The sequence below is a fragment of the Ursus maritimus genome, unplaced genomic scaffold (assembly GCF_017311325.1).
Source record: "Ursus maritimus isolate PB19 unplaced genomic scaffold, ASM1731132v1 scaffold_1, whole genome shotgun sequence".
In the NCBI taxonomy this organism is placed as follows: domain Eukaryota; kingdom Metazoa; phylum Chordata; class Mammalia; order Carnivora; family Ursidae; genus Ursus; species Ursus maritimus.
Window position 1 is genome coordinate 60,573,433 of NW_024423343.1, and position 14,863 is coordinate 60,588,295.

General features: G+C 44.0%; 1 protein-coding gene across 1 annotated transcript; it reads right to left on the minus strand.

The window, feature by feature from the left end:
• Nucleotides 1–314: 314 nt before the first annotated feature.
• On the minus strand, nt 315–13,656 carry KLHL23 (kelch like family member 23). Its single transcript, XM_008687097.2, has 3 exons — nt 12,444–13,656; nt 9,240–9,392; nt 315–2,284 (listed from the first exon to the last, which is right to left on the minus strand). The coding sequence occupies exons 1-3, from the start codon at nt 13,654–13,656 to the stop codon at nt 1,974–1,976; spliced, it is 1,677 nt and encodes a 558-aa protein (XP_008685319.1). The 3' UTR covers nt 315–1,973.
• Between the last annotated feature and the right edge of the window lie 1,207 nt (nt 13,657–14,863).

Here is a 14,863-nt window from a genome sequence, read left to right on the forward strand (position 1 = left end):
TGGGCATCCCATTACTGGTCCAGTATTAATTGCTAAGTGTTCTTGAAAGCAACAAAATAGTCTATAATTCAATTATAGACTGAAATAGTCTATAACTCGGTGCTTCCACTAATTCTATCTTTTGACTTGCTCAGGTCAAATTCAAGCGGTTTTACCATGTATACAGTGATTTACTTATTTTTATTGAAAACACAAATATTAAAGAAAAACATTTAAATAAGTTAAAAATCATTCCACGTCTCCCTACACTAACACAACGGATTTTAGTTTTGCATATTACCTTCCACATGCAAAAAGATTTTACAAAGTCACAATCATAGCACACATCTCTTTTATATTGTGCTTGTTTGACTCACCATATCACAGACACGTCCACGTTTTTACAGCCTTCCAAATAATTATTTTAATGGCAGTGTGATACTTCATTATTTTATTAGCCCACTTTCTTCTTTGACACGTAGACTGTTTCCAATTTTTTGCTATTATAAATAATGCAGACATAAACATCCTCATGCATTTCCCCTTGTTTTGTTTTTATATTATTCTTTAGGTTACAAATCTAGGAGTAGAATTTATGAGGCAAAGATATTGTCATTTTGGGGGCTCCTATCTGGTACCATATTGCATTCCCAAAGGATTGTGTCTATTTAAAATACCGTCTGAAATGAATGCATTTAACACTTTCTTTCTAAAAAAAAAAAAAAATCAGAAGCATTAGGTAGTTTTCAACTTCCACATTTAAAGTTAAAAATAATTACTGTCTCCTTAAGAAAATGAAGAGTATGGATAGATGGTCTAACAGATCACTAAAACTTCAGCTAACTTAAGCAACGCTTCCCAACTTTTCTCAAGTTTTGGCACACACAGAAAGTAATACTGCAGGCACACTGGGGAATGTGGACAAAGGTGTTTCTGTCCGGAAGCTCTAGCCACCCAGGCTACCTCTGGCTGCCCCAGGGGCTGTGGAGACCCATATGTAGGCACATTTACAACCCAAAGTGCATGGGTCATGAAGTTCTAATCAAGGAGAGGTTAAATGACTTGATTCAAGTTACAAAAATCTAGTTAGTGGCGCAGCTGGGAAGTGAATGCAAATTTTTTCTCATCACTATATTTTCTATTGCATCACAACTTTTCTACATGCTTTCTGGCTCTAAAATTCAATTTTGTATGCAGATATGTATCTATACTTACAAATAAAGAGGATTTTTCTAACATGCTTGAACTAAAGACACCTAAACTAGCAATTTACATCAAGGCTGAAAATTAAAAATAGCTCTTAGCATTAGCAAATATTTAACTATTTTCTCTGCAATTTTTCGGACTTGCCATTCTTCTAAATTTAGTTTGTAAACTCTGAACAGTAATTATCTTTTGCACAGTATCTTGTATACCTCAGGCAGTCAGTAAATAAAGAACAATAAATTATACAGATGACAAAGAAAAAAAGACTTAAAGTAAGTCCACATTCTAAATACATCTAACGGTGAAAAAAGCTGTTTTAAAGCGTTGACTTTGTAGAGGTAGAGAAGATTCCCTCCTTAAATTTCAAATTCCTTGTTAGCTAAACGGAACCTTAATATACACTAGTACATTACAGGGTCAGAAGAGACATTTCATTCCACAGAATGATTCTGATCTGCACCCAGTGTTGATGCTACCAGGAGAAAAATTCACTACAAAGGTATTTCACTTTTTACCAAGTGTCCAACGTTCCATCTTACCTTTGAAAAGCAGAGATTATAGGGTGTTAACTCTACTGATTCAACTGTAAATACACATAGGATTTTTCTTGACCATTAATCACTGTGTTAAGGTGAAGAGTGGGGGTTAGGCATGGGAATTCACCCATTATGTGCCAGGCCATAATGTTAAGTAAGGGACTCCAAATCCTGAATTCTCTCTCTCTCTCTCTCTTTTTTTTTTTACTACGCCCTGAAACAGTGATTACTGGGTCATTTCTATGGATTCAGTCAGACATTATACACACAAACACACCCATGGGACCGCATGGCGCTTGGAAGATTGCCCACTATTTCCCATTTATTAAGATCCGGATCATATTTCTCAATGCTCTGAAGATAGGTTCCCTTTGAGTAGGAATACCCCCCCGTGACATAAATACATCCGTTCATGATGACGGCGCCACACTCCATCCTCCTTTCCATCATGGGGGCTATTTCTCGCCATTCATTTTGTTCAGGGTCATAGCATTCCGTGATTGTAGTCTGTCCACCAACTAGATAGAGCTTATTTTCAAATGGAACTGAACACAATCCATATTCTATTAAAAAGAAAAAAGCAAATTTTTATTAGGATAACAAACAAAAGAGATCTCATAGGTTGCTGATGTAATGATCCCTGACAATGCAGCAAACAAAAAGAGAGTTGTCTCGACATTTTGATTCCTCTATCACAACACTGAGCCTTAAAATCTGTCCCCTATCACCTGATTTTTATCACCTGATTCAGATTACCTGCCCCTGACATTCTCTCTCAGGTAATCCTTCATCTGGCTTTGCAGGATGCCAGGGAGGAACTCATCCTCAGACTGCTACCCTTCTGGAAAGTCCCCAGTACAGACACCTTTTATTCTCTCTGCCTCTGTGTACAAGCCGTGGAGTCCCTCTGACATTCTGACATGAAGACGTATGAGGGAACTGGTGTTGGTTTCTTCGGGTCTTAGTAGCCACCCCTTCAACCAGGGGCAGGCGATCTGTAGCGTCTGCAGCCACGGGGCCGAATGGATGACCTGGCTTGCCTCTCTGCCACCTCTGGTCAAGTTAAGGACACAAGGAGTTAGCGAAACACACAACCAAATTAGTGGGGAACTACAGTCTATCATCCTAAGGGACTGTAAAAGAAGCTCAGAGGCAGACAGCTGCTGTGTGAGGTCTGGGTCCCAGGCTGGGAGTCTGCCCCCCTGGGGCGGGGGGTGGAATCAGGCTTCTGGACTGTTGTAATTTTCCCCATGTTACGTATCTCCCCATCCACACGCAAACCTGCTGGCTCTTCAAGGCACCCGGCTCTTTTGCAACCTCACTTCCTCTCCCTTCCCGGGACTGGCACTAGGGTGAGGCCGGCGAGGTGCTCACAGTGCCAAACGCAAGGCTGCTCTCATTCTCTGAGGGACTGCGATTCCGTGCCCCCGGCGTCTGTCCTGCCTCACCCTGCTCCCCGCCGTGCTTCCTCCACGTCCCCATTTCCAGCACCACTACCAGCCTGTGAGTTCATCCTCTGGGAATATCAACCATGGGATTACACTTACATCCTTCTAGCTGCAGGCCTGAAGGAAGAGCAGCACCTGTCAGGGGCACTAATGTCACGGCCAGTAAATGAAGACGCGGCTTGCCATTGCTGAGGCGTTCCTTCTGCCTAGAAACTCTGCTTTTCCCAGGACTTTGCACAGCCGCCTCCTTCTGGTCATCCAGGTCCCATCTTACGGTCATCTCCTCAGAGGGCCCCGCCCAGCCCACCCAGGCTGACCTGGCCAGGCAGGCATCCCCACCACATCACCCTGTTCTCATGTTCTCCACAGCACTTCTCACTGTCTGCCGTCTCTTGGTTACTGCCCCTCTCCTCTCTAACAGTGTAAGACCTGCGTCCTGAACGCTACTCCAGCCCTACTGGGGAAAGGGAAGTGTCTAGAACGTTGTAAGGGCTCAATAAAAGTTTGTTGGATCAATGAATGAATTGGACCTTGTACCCTCTGTACCCAAAGGTGCACTCCCATTATTTTGTGGGGAAAAATAGCTTATCAACCCCCCTTTAGAAAGAGAGAATGTATAATCGAAACTGTGATTTCCCCTTTAAGAATGCAAGCACATTCTTATCAGTAAAGTTCTTGCTATCTAGGTTTCAAAGACTAAGGAAAAATCTCAGAAGATGGGCACTTTTGCTCTGAGTCCACATACTGTGGTTCTCAAGGATCTGACAGCTAGGAAAATAAGAATTCTTCCACTTCTGAAAACCCCATTTATTTTACCTGGGTTTCCAGTTATTATATATGCAGAATTTTTATAGAATTCACTTGTTTTCAGTACTTGTGAAACACTGTTTATACAAATTATATGAATCATTCTATCAAATGGTTGTGAAAATAAAGATTCAGAGATTTTGTCAGTTGGTGTAAGTGATTCAACAATGAGTTCTCTAGGCTATTCTTAAATTTCAAAGTTTACCAAAAATTCCTCAATTTGTGGTTCTTAATGTTAAGAAAAATACCTCAATCTTCCTAGAGCAGGAAAAATGTTTAAAATAAGGCAATTCCTGAGTTTTTTTTTTTTTTCCTGTTACCCAACATAACCTTCTGTTATTGTTGATGGAAACATTTTCTTCCACAGCTGTAACTGCCTTTTTCCTGTTGGCCACTCTACGAAGCTACTGAGCCTAAGGGACTGTGCCTTGTTTACTGAACTCCTAGCACTATACGTCACAGGTGGGAAAGGCTCAGCAAACCTCTCCTGGACAAATGAAAGAATGAACAATTTCAAACTAAGTACAAGAATGGCACCATCTGTCATGGCTCAAAAAGTTTACACACAAATATTCACTATAAATACACAGCCTGTATCCAGTGTTTCAGGAGTGATACGAATAAAGCCATGCAGGGATTCAGAGACAACCATGATATTTTCAGGTATTCAATATCCATTGAAATGATTTAGACTTTTTTTCCTAAGATTATTCTCACTGAAAAGACCTGTAAAGCTTATCTAATCTAACTTCTTTACTTTACTAGAAAGTAAGACCCAAGAGCTTAAGCTGCTTCCCAGGTTTAGCCATGTGAATAAATGGCGGAGCCAGGAGAGAACTCTCTTCCCACTTGACATAGCTCTCCATAGGTTTTTCCCTTTTATCACTTCCTGCTTCTTCCCTGTTCTTCCCAGCTCATCCCTTAACTAGTGCTGTTTCCCAAGACTCCGTGCACAGCTGTACTGTTAGTCCTATCCTCCAACGGACCTCAACCATCTCTACACCCACAGTCATCATCTCCAGGCAAATGACACCCAGATCTCTAAATTCGGCTGCACTCTTGCTCCTGAGCTGCAGACCCACATTTCCAGTGCTTGCTGGACAGCTCTTCTCGGTGATCCAACTAGTTCTCCATAGTTAACTACAAAACTGAGCTCCCACTCAGATCCTCTTTCCCCTTCCAACCAGCTCGTCCTTCAACTCTCCCCATGTTGAATCTGTAACATTCCTCACATCTACCCATTTTCACCTCCTACCGCTTCGGGCTTTCAGCATTTCTCACCTGGTGTATTACAATAGTTTTAACAGGTTTCCCTACTGCCTTTCTCCTAATCTATTCTAAAAGGCTCTAAAACCTTTGGTAGTTCTCCATTTTTAAAATTCTCCTGACTGCCATTCGAAGCCCTCCGTGAAATGCTCCTCAACCGAACTCTCCCATCTCTCATTCTACCCCCTCACATCTCATCACGTACATTCACTCCAAGTACCCAGAACTTGCCTTTCTGCCTCCCATTGTTGGCTAAATTTCTGCAGAAAACACTTCTTCAAAAAATACCTTACTTGTAGCTATTTTTTAAGGCCTAAATCATAACAACGTACTCCCGGAAGCCTTCTAAGGTTTCCAGATTTCCCTTAAATTAAACTCAAGCTCTTTCTACCCTCAATTTCAAGAGCACTTACTTGTATAACTGTCCTGTATTCCTGTTAGGTATGTATATTTGCTGTTAGATTCTGAATTCCTGTAGCAGTAGAGACTAGCTCTTAATCATCTTCGTGTCTCACATAGTCACTAGAATAGTTTCTTTCCCAAGGTAAGTTCTCAATAAATGTTAGCTTGAATTTAATGGATTTAGAGTCCCCTGGTTTTTAACTCTCCAAAACTACCATCCTTAAAGGCATTGAGAAAAAGGAGATAACATTTATATTACCTTTAAAAAAGAACAGTAGTCATGATTTCTTTGTAGTCTGAGCTATGTATCTGTAAGGGAGACTCAAGACTGGCATTTGCATTCCTCAGGAGGTCCTCCTACAACGCAGAGGCAGCACACCTTTGCTACAGTTTACACCATGCAGATCCAAACGCCTTCAAGGGCTAAGGAGCTAACAGACCGGTTGAATGAAGCAGGCCAGGGCTAGGAGAAGCAAGAGCAGGGCCCCCAGGTCCACGATGGGATGCGAATGGAAGAGGCTAGTGAAATGGAGCCCGCAGGCGCCATCTAAAAGGGAACAGCCGCTACGGGGCTCCAGCGGTTGCTGCCAGAAAGGAATGTGGCCCAAGGTTGCAACACTTTTTCTAAAGGCCAGAAATCACGATTTTTACGTGAAATCTCCTGAATTGTAAATACTGGTAGCAAGCCAGTTAAAAAATATTTTAAACACTGAAAGCCAAAACGAACAGACTATGCAGGGTGCCCATTTGCTACCTTTGTCTCTTGCATTGTGTCAGGAAAAAGTCCAAATGGAAAGCAAAACCTGACACACTTTATGATATGTTCGCATGGATTTACACTCTAATTGACTATTTATTTCTGATTGATTTTTCAGTTGGCCGTGGATTTTCATGCTTTGGCTTATATCTCATGGCCTTTCAGACTCCCTTTCAAGCAGTGAACAAGCCACATGCAACTTAAATGTGTTACAAGCTGTTTATTTTTAAAGGACCCCTTATATGAAATATATATGACATTTGTAATGTAAATAACTGCCCTCTGATTTGTTCATCTGACTTTCATATATTGGATTTTCTTTGTGAAGATGTCAAAGTAATGTCTAACTGATAAGGTTAACAGGAGGATCAAATGAGATAACAGCGCCGTTGTTAGAAACATGGCCTCCCCGCCGGGTTGCCTGGATTTGAACCTCACCTCTAACAAGCACGAGCTAGCTGATGTTGGGCAATTTATTTACTGTCTCTGTGTCCCAGTGACCTGCAAAATGAGATTAACAATAGTACCTAGCTCACAGGATTGCTGTGAGGTTTAAATAGATTAAGACATATAAAACTACTGGAATAGTTAGTGCCCGGCTCATACTTAGTAAACACATGTTAGCTATCGCTCAATATGAGCCGGTATTATTACTTTCCATTGTAACTTCATTGGTCATGACAGAAAGTGGTGCGGAGTCTGGGTTAAGACATCTGGGCTTCTAGGAGATAGAAGGCTACCTGTTCCACGATGTCTTCGGAGCCAGGACAGCCTGTGGCTGAAGTCTCTTGTTAGGCAAAGGCTGTGGCACACGGAGATGCCGCACCAGGTGCAGGGTGCTGCCCCCCCCTGAACCGCGAGATGAGATGTATGTCACCGGGGTGGATACGGCTGCACTGGCCAAACGCAGGACAGCCCGCTCCCGTAAGGAGAGGGAGGCTGCCCAGGGGCTACAGCACAGAAGAGACAGACTGCCGAAATGAATCCTGGTCCACCACTCCCAAACCGTGTGACCTTATCCTTTCTGGCCCCCATTTCTAAATCTGTAAAATGGGGGTAAACAACACCTATTCACAAGGTTGTAGACAGAACTTAAGGCAATATTACGTGTAAAGTGCTTGGTCAGTCCCTGACCTGTAGAAAGTGTCCAAGAACGTTAACTGTTAGTATCACTCTCAGGTGCTTCAAGCTTGCGAATTCCAATTATGCTCACCAGTGACTCACACAGAAAGAAGCCTTATGCTGTACGGAAAATGACTCAAAGTGGTATAGTGATACGGTGATATAAATCTTTCCTAATGAAAAATCTTAAACATGTGTCATAACGGTAACAGGCTACGGCTCCTACTTCCCTCAGAGCTCTTCACAAAGGGACAAGTCAAAGAACAAAGGCACAGAAGGCAGAAGGCCGGCCATTCCTTGTGGGCAGACCACATGTCCCCTTCGTGATTGTTAAAGTAAGGCTAACACAGGGTTCTGCCCCTCACAGGATTAAGTGCTTAATATTATTGAAACCCAGAGAGAACATGCTTTTTAAAAGAAGAAAACCATCTCCTATTGAATTCAATCAATGGGCACTCCCTCCAGCTGTTTGACAGACTAGTGCTTTTTTTTTTAATTTAAATTCAATTAGCCAACATATAGTACATCATTAGTTTCAGGTGTAGTGTTCAATAATTTACCAGTTACATACAACACCCAGTGTTTGTCATATCATGTGCCCTCCTTAATGCCCATCAATCACCTAGTTACCCCATCCACCCCATCCTCCTCCCCTCCAGCCACCCTCAATTTGTTTCCTATAGTTAAGTCTCTCATGGTTTGTCTCCCTTTCTGATTTCATCCCATACAGTTTTCCCTCCCTTCCCCAGTGGTCCTCTGCACTGTTTCTTATATTCCACATATGCGTGAAACCATATGATAACTGTCTTCCTCTGACTGACTTATTTCACTCAGCATAATACCCTCCAGTTCCATCCTCATCCACGTAAATGGTAAGTATTCATCCTTTCTGATCGCTGAGTAATATCCCATTGTAGATATATACCACATCTTCTTTATCCCTCTGTCAACGGGCATCTGGGCTCTTTCCATAGTCTGGCTATTGTGGACATTGCTGCTATAAACATTGGGGTGCAGGTACCCCTTAGATCATTACATTTGTATCTTTGGGGTAAATACCAAGTAGTGCAATTGCTGGGTCATAGGGTAGCTCTATTTTTAACTTCTTGAGAAACCTCCATACCGTTTTCCAGAGCGGCTCCACCAGCTTGCATGCCCACCAACATTGTAAGACAGTTCCCCTTTCCCACATCTTCGCAACATCTGTCCTTTCCTGACTTGTCAATTTTAGCCATTCTGACTGGTGTGAGGTGGTATCTCATTGTGGTTTTGATTTGTATTTCCCTGATGCCAAGTGATATGGAGCATTTTTTCATGTGTCTGTTGGCCATGTGTATCAGACTAGTGATTTTTAACTGTCTATAAGAATTGTGTTCTATATAATGCATATATATAAAAGAAAGCACACAACAGAGGAATAAGAAACACATCAAAAGAATCTAGGTGAAAAAAATTTAAAAACAAACTACCATTTTTAACTACACAGGCTTAAAATGTGTCCCGTAAAGACATCAGGGAAAGTATTTGTAGATGTGATCTAATCAGAATAGCCTGTGATTATTGTTAGATGAGCATATGAATATTTTGAGCCTTCTAATTACACCCACGGATAGTCTGCTGTAAATCTGGCATTTTCTTTTTCCAGGCCATTTATGGCTGTCTCTCATACTGATAGCTGTATTACCACATGTGCTATTTGGAACAGTATTTAATTACCTGGATGTGGACTGGAGGTGATGAGGCTCCACTCATTGATATCTGAGTTGTAGCTCTGGACCTTGTCATAGGTGCAGCTCCCTCTGTAGCCGCAGTGGCCGCCAATGACGTAGATAACTTCGTGTAAGACGCAGGCAGTCGCGTTTCCCACGCCTGTATGTTAATTAAAATCACGTCTTCAGATTGATTTATCGTTGTGTTTTACAAGAATAGTGGACTAAGTTTATTATTGTTTCTGTCATTATTGACAGTAGATGCCAGGCCCTGTGCTAGGCGCTATGAGGGAGGGAAGAATGAACAAGCCTCCTTGCGCTCTTTCAAGAGAGGCTGAGACACTTACACACATAATTAGAGCACAGGGTATGGAACCCCTGTGAATGTTCAGAGTGAGGAGACATTGCTCTGAGCACGGAAATCATGGCCGGAGGTGGCAGAATTTGACCTGGGTCTCAGCAGGTAGGACTTTGACAGGTAGAGGTGAGAGAAAGCCATCCCACGCGGAGGAAAAGGCAAGTGCAAAGGTTCAGTGGGCAACGTCGAGTGGCCCCGTTTGATGCCAGCACGCCCAAGGACAGGTGGCCCAGCTGGAGGTCTGGCGGGAGCTGAAGCTGACATGATAAGTTGAAAGCCACACCGCAAAGGATCCTGGCACCCAACTAAGAAACGTAGACTTTATTCAGCAAGATTATTTAAGATTTTTAAACATTGGAAGGGAGAGACTACAAAAGCAGAAGGACAAAAAGAGTCAGAAAGATCTAGATAATGTCCCAGATATGAAGTATTGAGGGCCCGATTTAGAAGGGGCTTTGGGTATGGACAGAAGGGCATGGAGGCAAGAGACACAGGTAAACACATAAGCCTTGATGACTGACTGTGTCAGAAACAAACAAAACTGATGGTGAGGTCATAAGATCGGAAAATCGGGAGGAAGAAATGAGTTCGGCAGAGAAAGAAGCTCAGAGGAAGTAAGATGAGGCTCCTTTTAGTCAAATATGTCAGTTTAGTCTTCCAACCAACTTTTATTTACCACTGATACATGCTGGGTGCAATTCAATCTCCTTGTGCATTTCTACTCCGACATAAATGTGTTTATAAGCAGGGCAGTTATGCTGAGGGAGAAAAAAAAAGTCAGGAGCTCCTAAACAGTCAAGTATTTATTTCTTCTCTGTACATCCCTAAACCAAAAAAGGAAATGAATTTGAAATTTGACTCTACCCAATTTAAGTTCTGATTACCAGGGGAAGCTGCTAGTTCACTTCAAGACTACAAACTGGGAAAAGTAATGTTACCCTTGCGACAGAAAAATGAGAAACTTAAAGCTCAAAACCAGCACTGGCCAAAGCTGGGTGTAACCGACGCAGGGTTACTTCCCTAAGGACGATCAGATATAACCAGGAATCAAACTTCAAGGTAAAAGTATAACTAAAACTTTGGAATTTCTGACCCAGCTGGTGAGTGTGTGGGGAGGTACTTGGGTGAATGAGGGTTTCCCAGTCCACTCTAGGTGAAGGCAAGCACACATTTTTTTAACAGTGTACCCACCATGGAAGCATTTCTTTTCAGCAAGAGTGTTTCAAATGTGATTTTTAAAAATTGCAATAAAGTAATAAACTTTCATCCTCAGGGAAATATGCTCTTAACTATGAAACCATGGCAACTGTTATCTCCTCATTAAGAGAGAGAGGCAGAAATGTATCGAGGTTGACGACAGCGGCTACAGTATTTGAACCTTCCTTGTTTCTTTAGTAGGAAAGGAGGCAGGAGGACATTGAGGACCATCCTGGGGAGGAGACCAGGAATTGGCAGTCAAGCTCAAGCAGAGTCCAAAACCAGAGTGGCAACAGCAGTGGCCTCCAAGCCCCCTTGTCCCCCTCTACCAACTACTGCTGAACCTTCAGGCATGCAGGAGAGCGGGCAGGATTTAATATGAAAGATACTTTTGCTCTGTCAAAGTTGACATGTTTTTTTATGGCGACCTTCATTATGACAATAAAACCTACAACAATAATACCTAACACTTACTGAGTGCTTACTCTGCGCCAGACACGGTTCTACACACTTCACACCCATAAATTCACTTAATCCTCTCAAAACCCGGAGCTACAGAATGTTATCACCCCCGCGGCACAGACCATAAAACCGGGGCACGGAGAGATTAAACAGTTTGCCCGAGCACACCAGCAAGGAAAGGAAAGTCGGGATTTGGACTTCAGGGGCAATGCGCCTGATCACAAGACCGCTCTGCCTCTCGGGCTTCCTGCTTGTCATCCAGCGATCACACCAGGTCAGATTCCCAGACCAGGTCAGATTCCCACACCCTCACTAGTATTAAAACAGAAACAGAAAGGCCTGGGAAGGAACATTGGGGATAAAATGACACAAATTTAGAAACAACCTACCAGTTGTTTTTGTGCAACTCCCCAGCACAAATGAATAAATGTGATTAAGTAAGATTCCAGTTTAACTCTTTTGCCAGTGGAAGGAAAGGAGAGCAAGGCTAATACTGAACACAGCAGAAAATAGTGTTTATCAGACAGTCATTGAAACCCAATACTGTGCCTGGCTGTGTGGACCACATGAGGGAGGGGATGGGATCTGCCCCTACCTTTTACCCTAGGAAACAAGACTTGAATCACAAAAAGCAGGGGCTCTCTGTCTCTAGTTTTTGAGAGAATGTGATTTGTTACACTCTACAGTATACAGGGACTGAATCTTTTAAGGTTTTAATGAAAGACCTTTTAAAAGAGAGGGATGATCAGATAATGAGAGGGAAAAAGCTGAATATTTAAAGGCAGAATTGAAAAGGGTTCAATTTCAAGCACAAGCAAAAATAAATAAATAAATATGAACTAATAAAACCACCCAACCTTCTCTTTTTGTTTAGCCTTTGACTTAAATATAAATTCTTAAGACCTGAAGCAAGATCTAGGCTTGAAATAGGCTGTAGAGTAAGTAGAATGAATTGTACTGTTTTCTTATACAAATGATATTTTTCTAGTCTGAGGAGCCTACTCTAATCACATAACCTCAGACAAGCTGGGGACTGCCAGGCTATGCTTCTACTTGGAAAATTCTGTGCGCCATAGTTCCTAGATAGTATTCCAAAGTGACACATTCTTTTTAACGTTCTTTGCAAGAGAATTTAGACCACTGGCCTAACCTCAAACACCTAAAAAATATAGAATAAATATAACCTGTACTCACCTTTAATCATGTTTGCAATAGGAATCCATTTCTCTTTTAATGGATCATAGAACTCGGCCTCTTCGGCAGGAGCCCCCTTTCTGTAACCGCCTAAAGCGTAGACACAGCCGCCCAAGGTGACTGCACAGTGGTAGTACCTGGCATTGAGCATCGGCAAGCCTTCTGTCCATTCGTCACTTTCACTGTTATAGATCCACACTGTGTCAAGAGCTTCTATATTATCCGTCCTGTAACCCCCAGTTACATAAATGTTGGCTCCCAAACATGTAACACCATAGCTCTCCCTAGTATAGTCTGGTATTTCTGCTCCCTGAATCCAAACATTTGTCAGAGGATCCCATATGTGAACCTCTGATAAAGGATGCCAGTAATAGCCTCCAATGATGTACATCGTGGCTGTGGATCTCTGGGAAATCTCCTTAGGCAGGGGATTCAGAGCATTGTATATTAGAGATCGTATCTTATTTTCGGTTAGTAGGCAGCTTCTTTGAAGACCTAAAGCTGTTTTTAAATACACTGGATCGATATCTATGTTTACATAGCTTAGGAGGCTATACAGGCATTCAATTCGATTTTCTACATCATGAGCCGTCCACTTAATAACAGGCTCTATGATAGCTTCTTCTTTCCAAACACTGAGATTCTTTCTGGACAATATAAAGAGAAACTTTTCAAGGCTGATTTCCAGAAATTCTTCTTGTTGCCACACTTCCTTAAACCTTGAACATAGAATTCTTCGAGATTCCTTCTCTAGTTCTGGACACACGTGAAATTCTGCAAAGGAGTGCATTCCAATACAATTATCAATATCCAAGTGCCTTACCAAAAACTGCTCACAAGCTTTCTTTACTGAAAGGAACTGTAGCAGATCTGCGGCTTCAAGCAGGCTTTGAACATTTCTTTTAGTGATTTCAATCTGGGAAGTGTATGCATAATTCACAAGGCCTTCCAAAATATCATGGTGGATGCCAGAGATTTTTATTTTATTTTTAAATTTTTCTTTCATATCAGCTGTGAACATTGCCTTAAAATAATTGCTGCAAGCAGCTAAAACAGCTCGGTGACAATGGAAGATTATGCCTGAAGGACACTGGAGGGTTATATCAGTAAATAATCCATCCAAGTAAAATGTTCTGAATGCATCCAGAAAATCCACTGGATGCGCTGTATCCTTGAAAAGGTAAATATAATCTTCTTGTCCTTTTAGAGCCATGGCTGCAATAAACATGAAGTAAACGTGTTTTCAATTTTGCAGATTACCGCAAATAATCAATGCTAAATACGCCAATCCTTATGATGATTGATTAGCATCGCCTATACTCCAAACCTAGACTAAGTTCAGCCTTCTAAGTAACAAACGCAGAATGTGGATAGACTATTTCGTAATTTATGTGATGGTCAATTGAAATTCGGGGTAGCTTGGAGCCTGAAACGAGGCCCCCGGGTTTTCCAGGAATCTTTTAAAGAAGAAATACTGATTTGCTACCCCATTCACCCAGTCTCCGCAGTCGGACCCGAGCTGGCGGTCCGAGAGAGAGAACCCTCGCTCGGCAAACCCACTGTCCGAGGGGTCACCCCACTAGAGACCGGACTTCGACCGTCTGAGCTCGGCCCCAATTCAACCTTTTTTCACTAGCTCCATCTCCCTTGCAAGTCGCATCAAGCTGCCAAGAAAGGGAGGATTGAAATAGAATTGGAAAAGAAATCTCGGAAAAGGGAAACCCTGTACCTTTCTGCTAAGGAAAGGAGAGAAAAGAAAGCGGCCCGGCCGCGGCCCCTCCATCCCCGCGCCCCCTCCCCCGCGGCTGCCGCAGGGGTTTCCGCGCGCACCGCGCCTGGGCCCCGGGCCCGCGTTCCCGCCCGGAGACCGCCCCGCCCCGGGCCTGGCGCGGGGACTCGACTCTAGGGCGCCGCGCGCCGCCCGCCGGGCCGGGTGCCCGCGTCCCTCTGCCCCCGGACGCTGCACAGGTGTGGGGAGGGCACCGCGGGCGGCCCCGCGCTCGGCCCGGCCCGGCGGCCGCGCGCCATTGTCTCTGCGCCTCTGCCGCGGGCGGGCTCGGGAGGCGGCGCGGCCTCGCTCTCCCGCGCCCGGGCCCCGCTGGCTTCCCTTCGGCTGGCCCCGGGGCGGCGGCGCCGCGGGGCACCTACCTCCGGCGGCGGCTCCCGGACGCGGTGCTGGCCGACGGGCTAGCGGCGAGCGGGGGCGGGGGCGCCTCCGGACCCTCTGACCATCTTTGGAAGAGGCGCGGCGGAGGGTGCCTGCTAGTGCAGCTCCAGCCCACAAGCGGCTCCTATTTTGGTGCCCCGGCTGCTCCCCGCCTCCAACCGAACAGCCCCCCGCGCGGCCTGGGCGCGGGGCCACTCGCGGGAACTCCCGGGTGGCGCGGCCGCGCTGCGAGCAGGGGCGGGGCGGGGGGGGG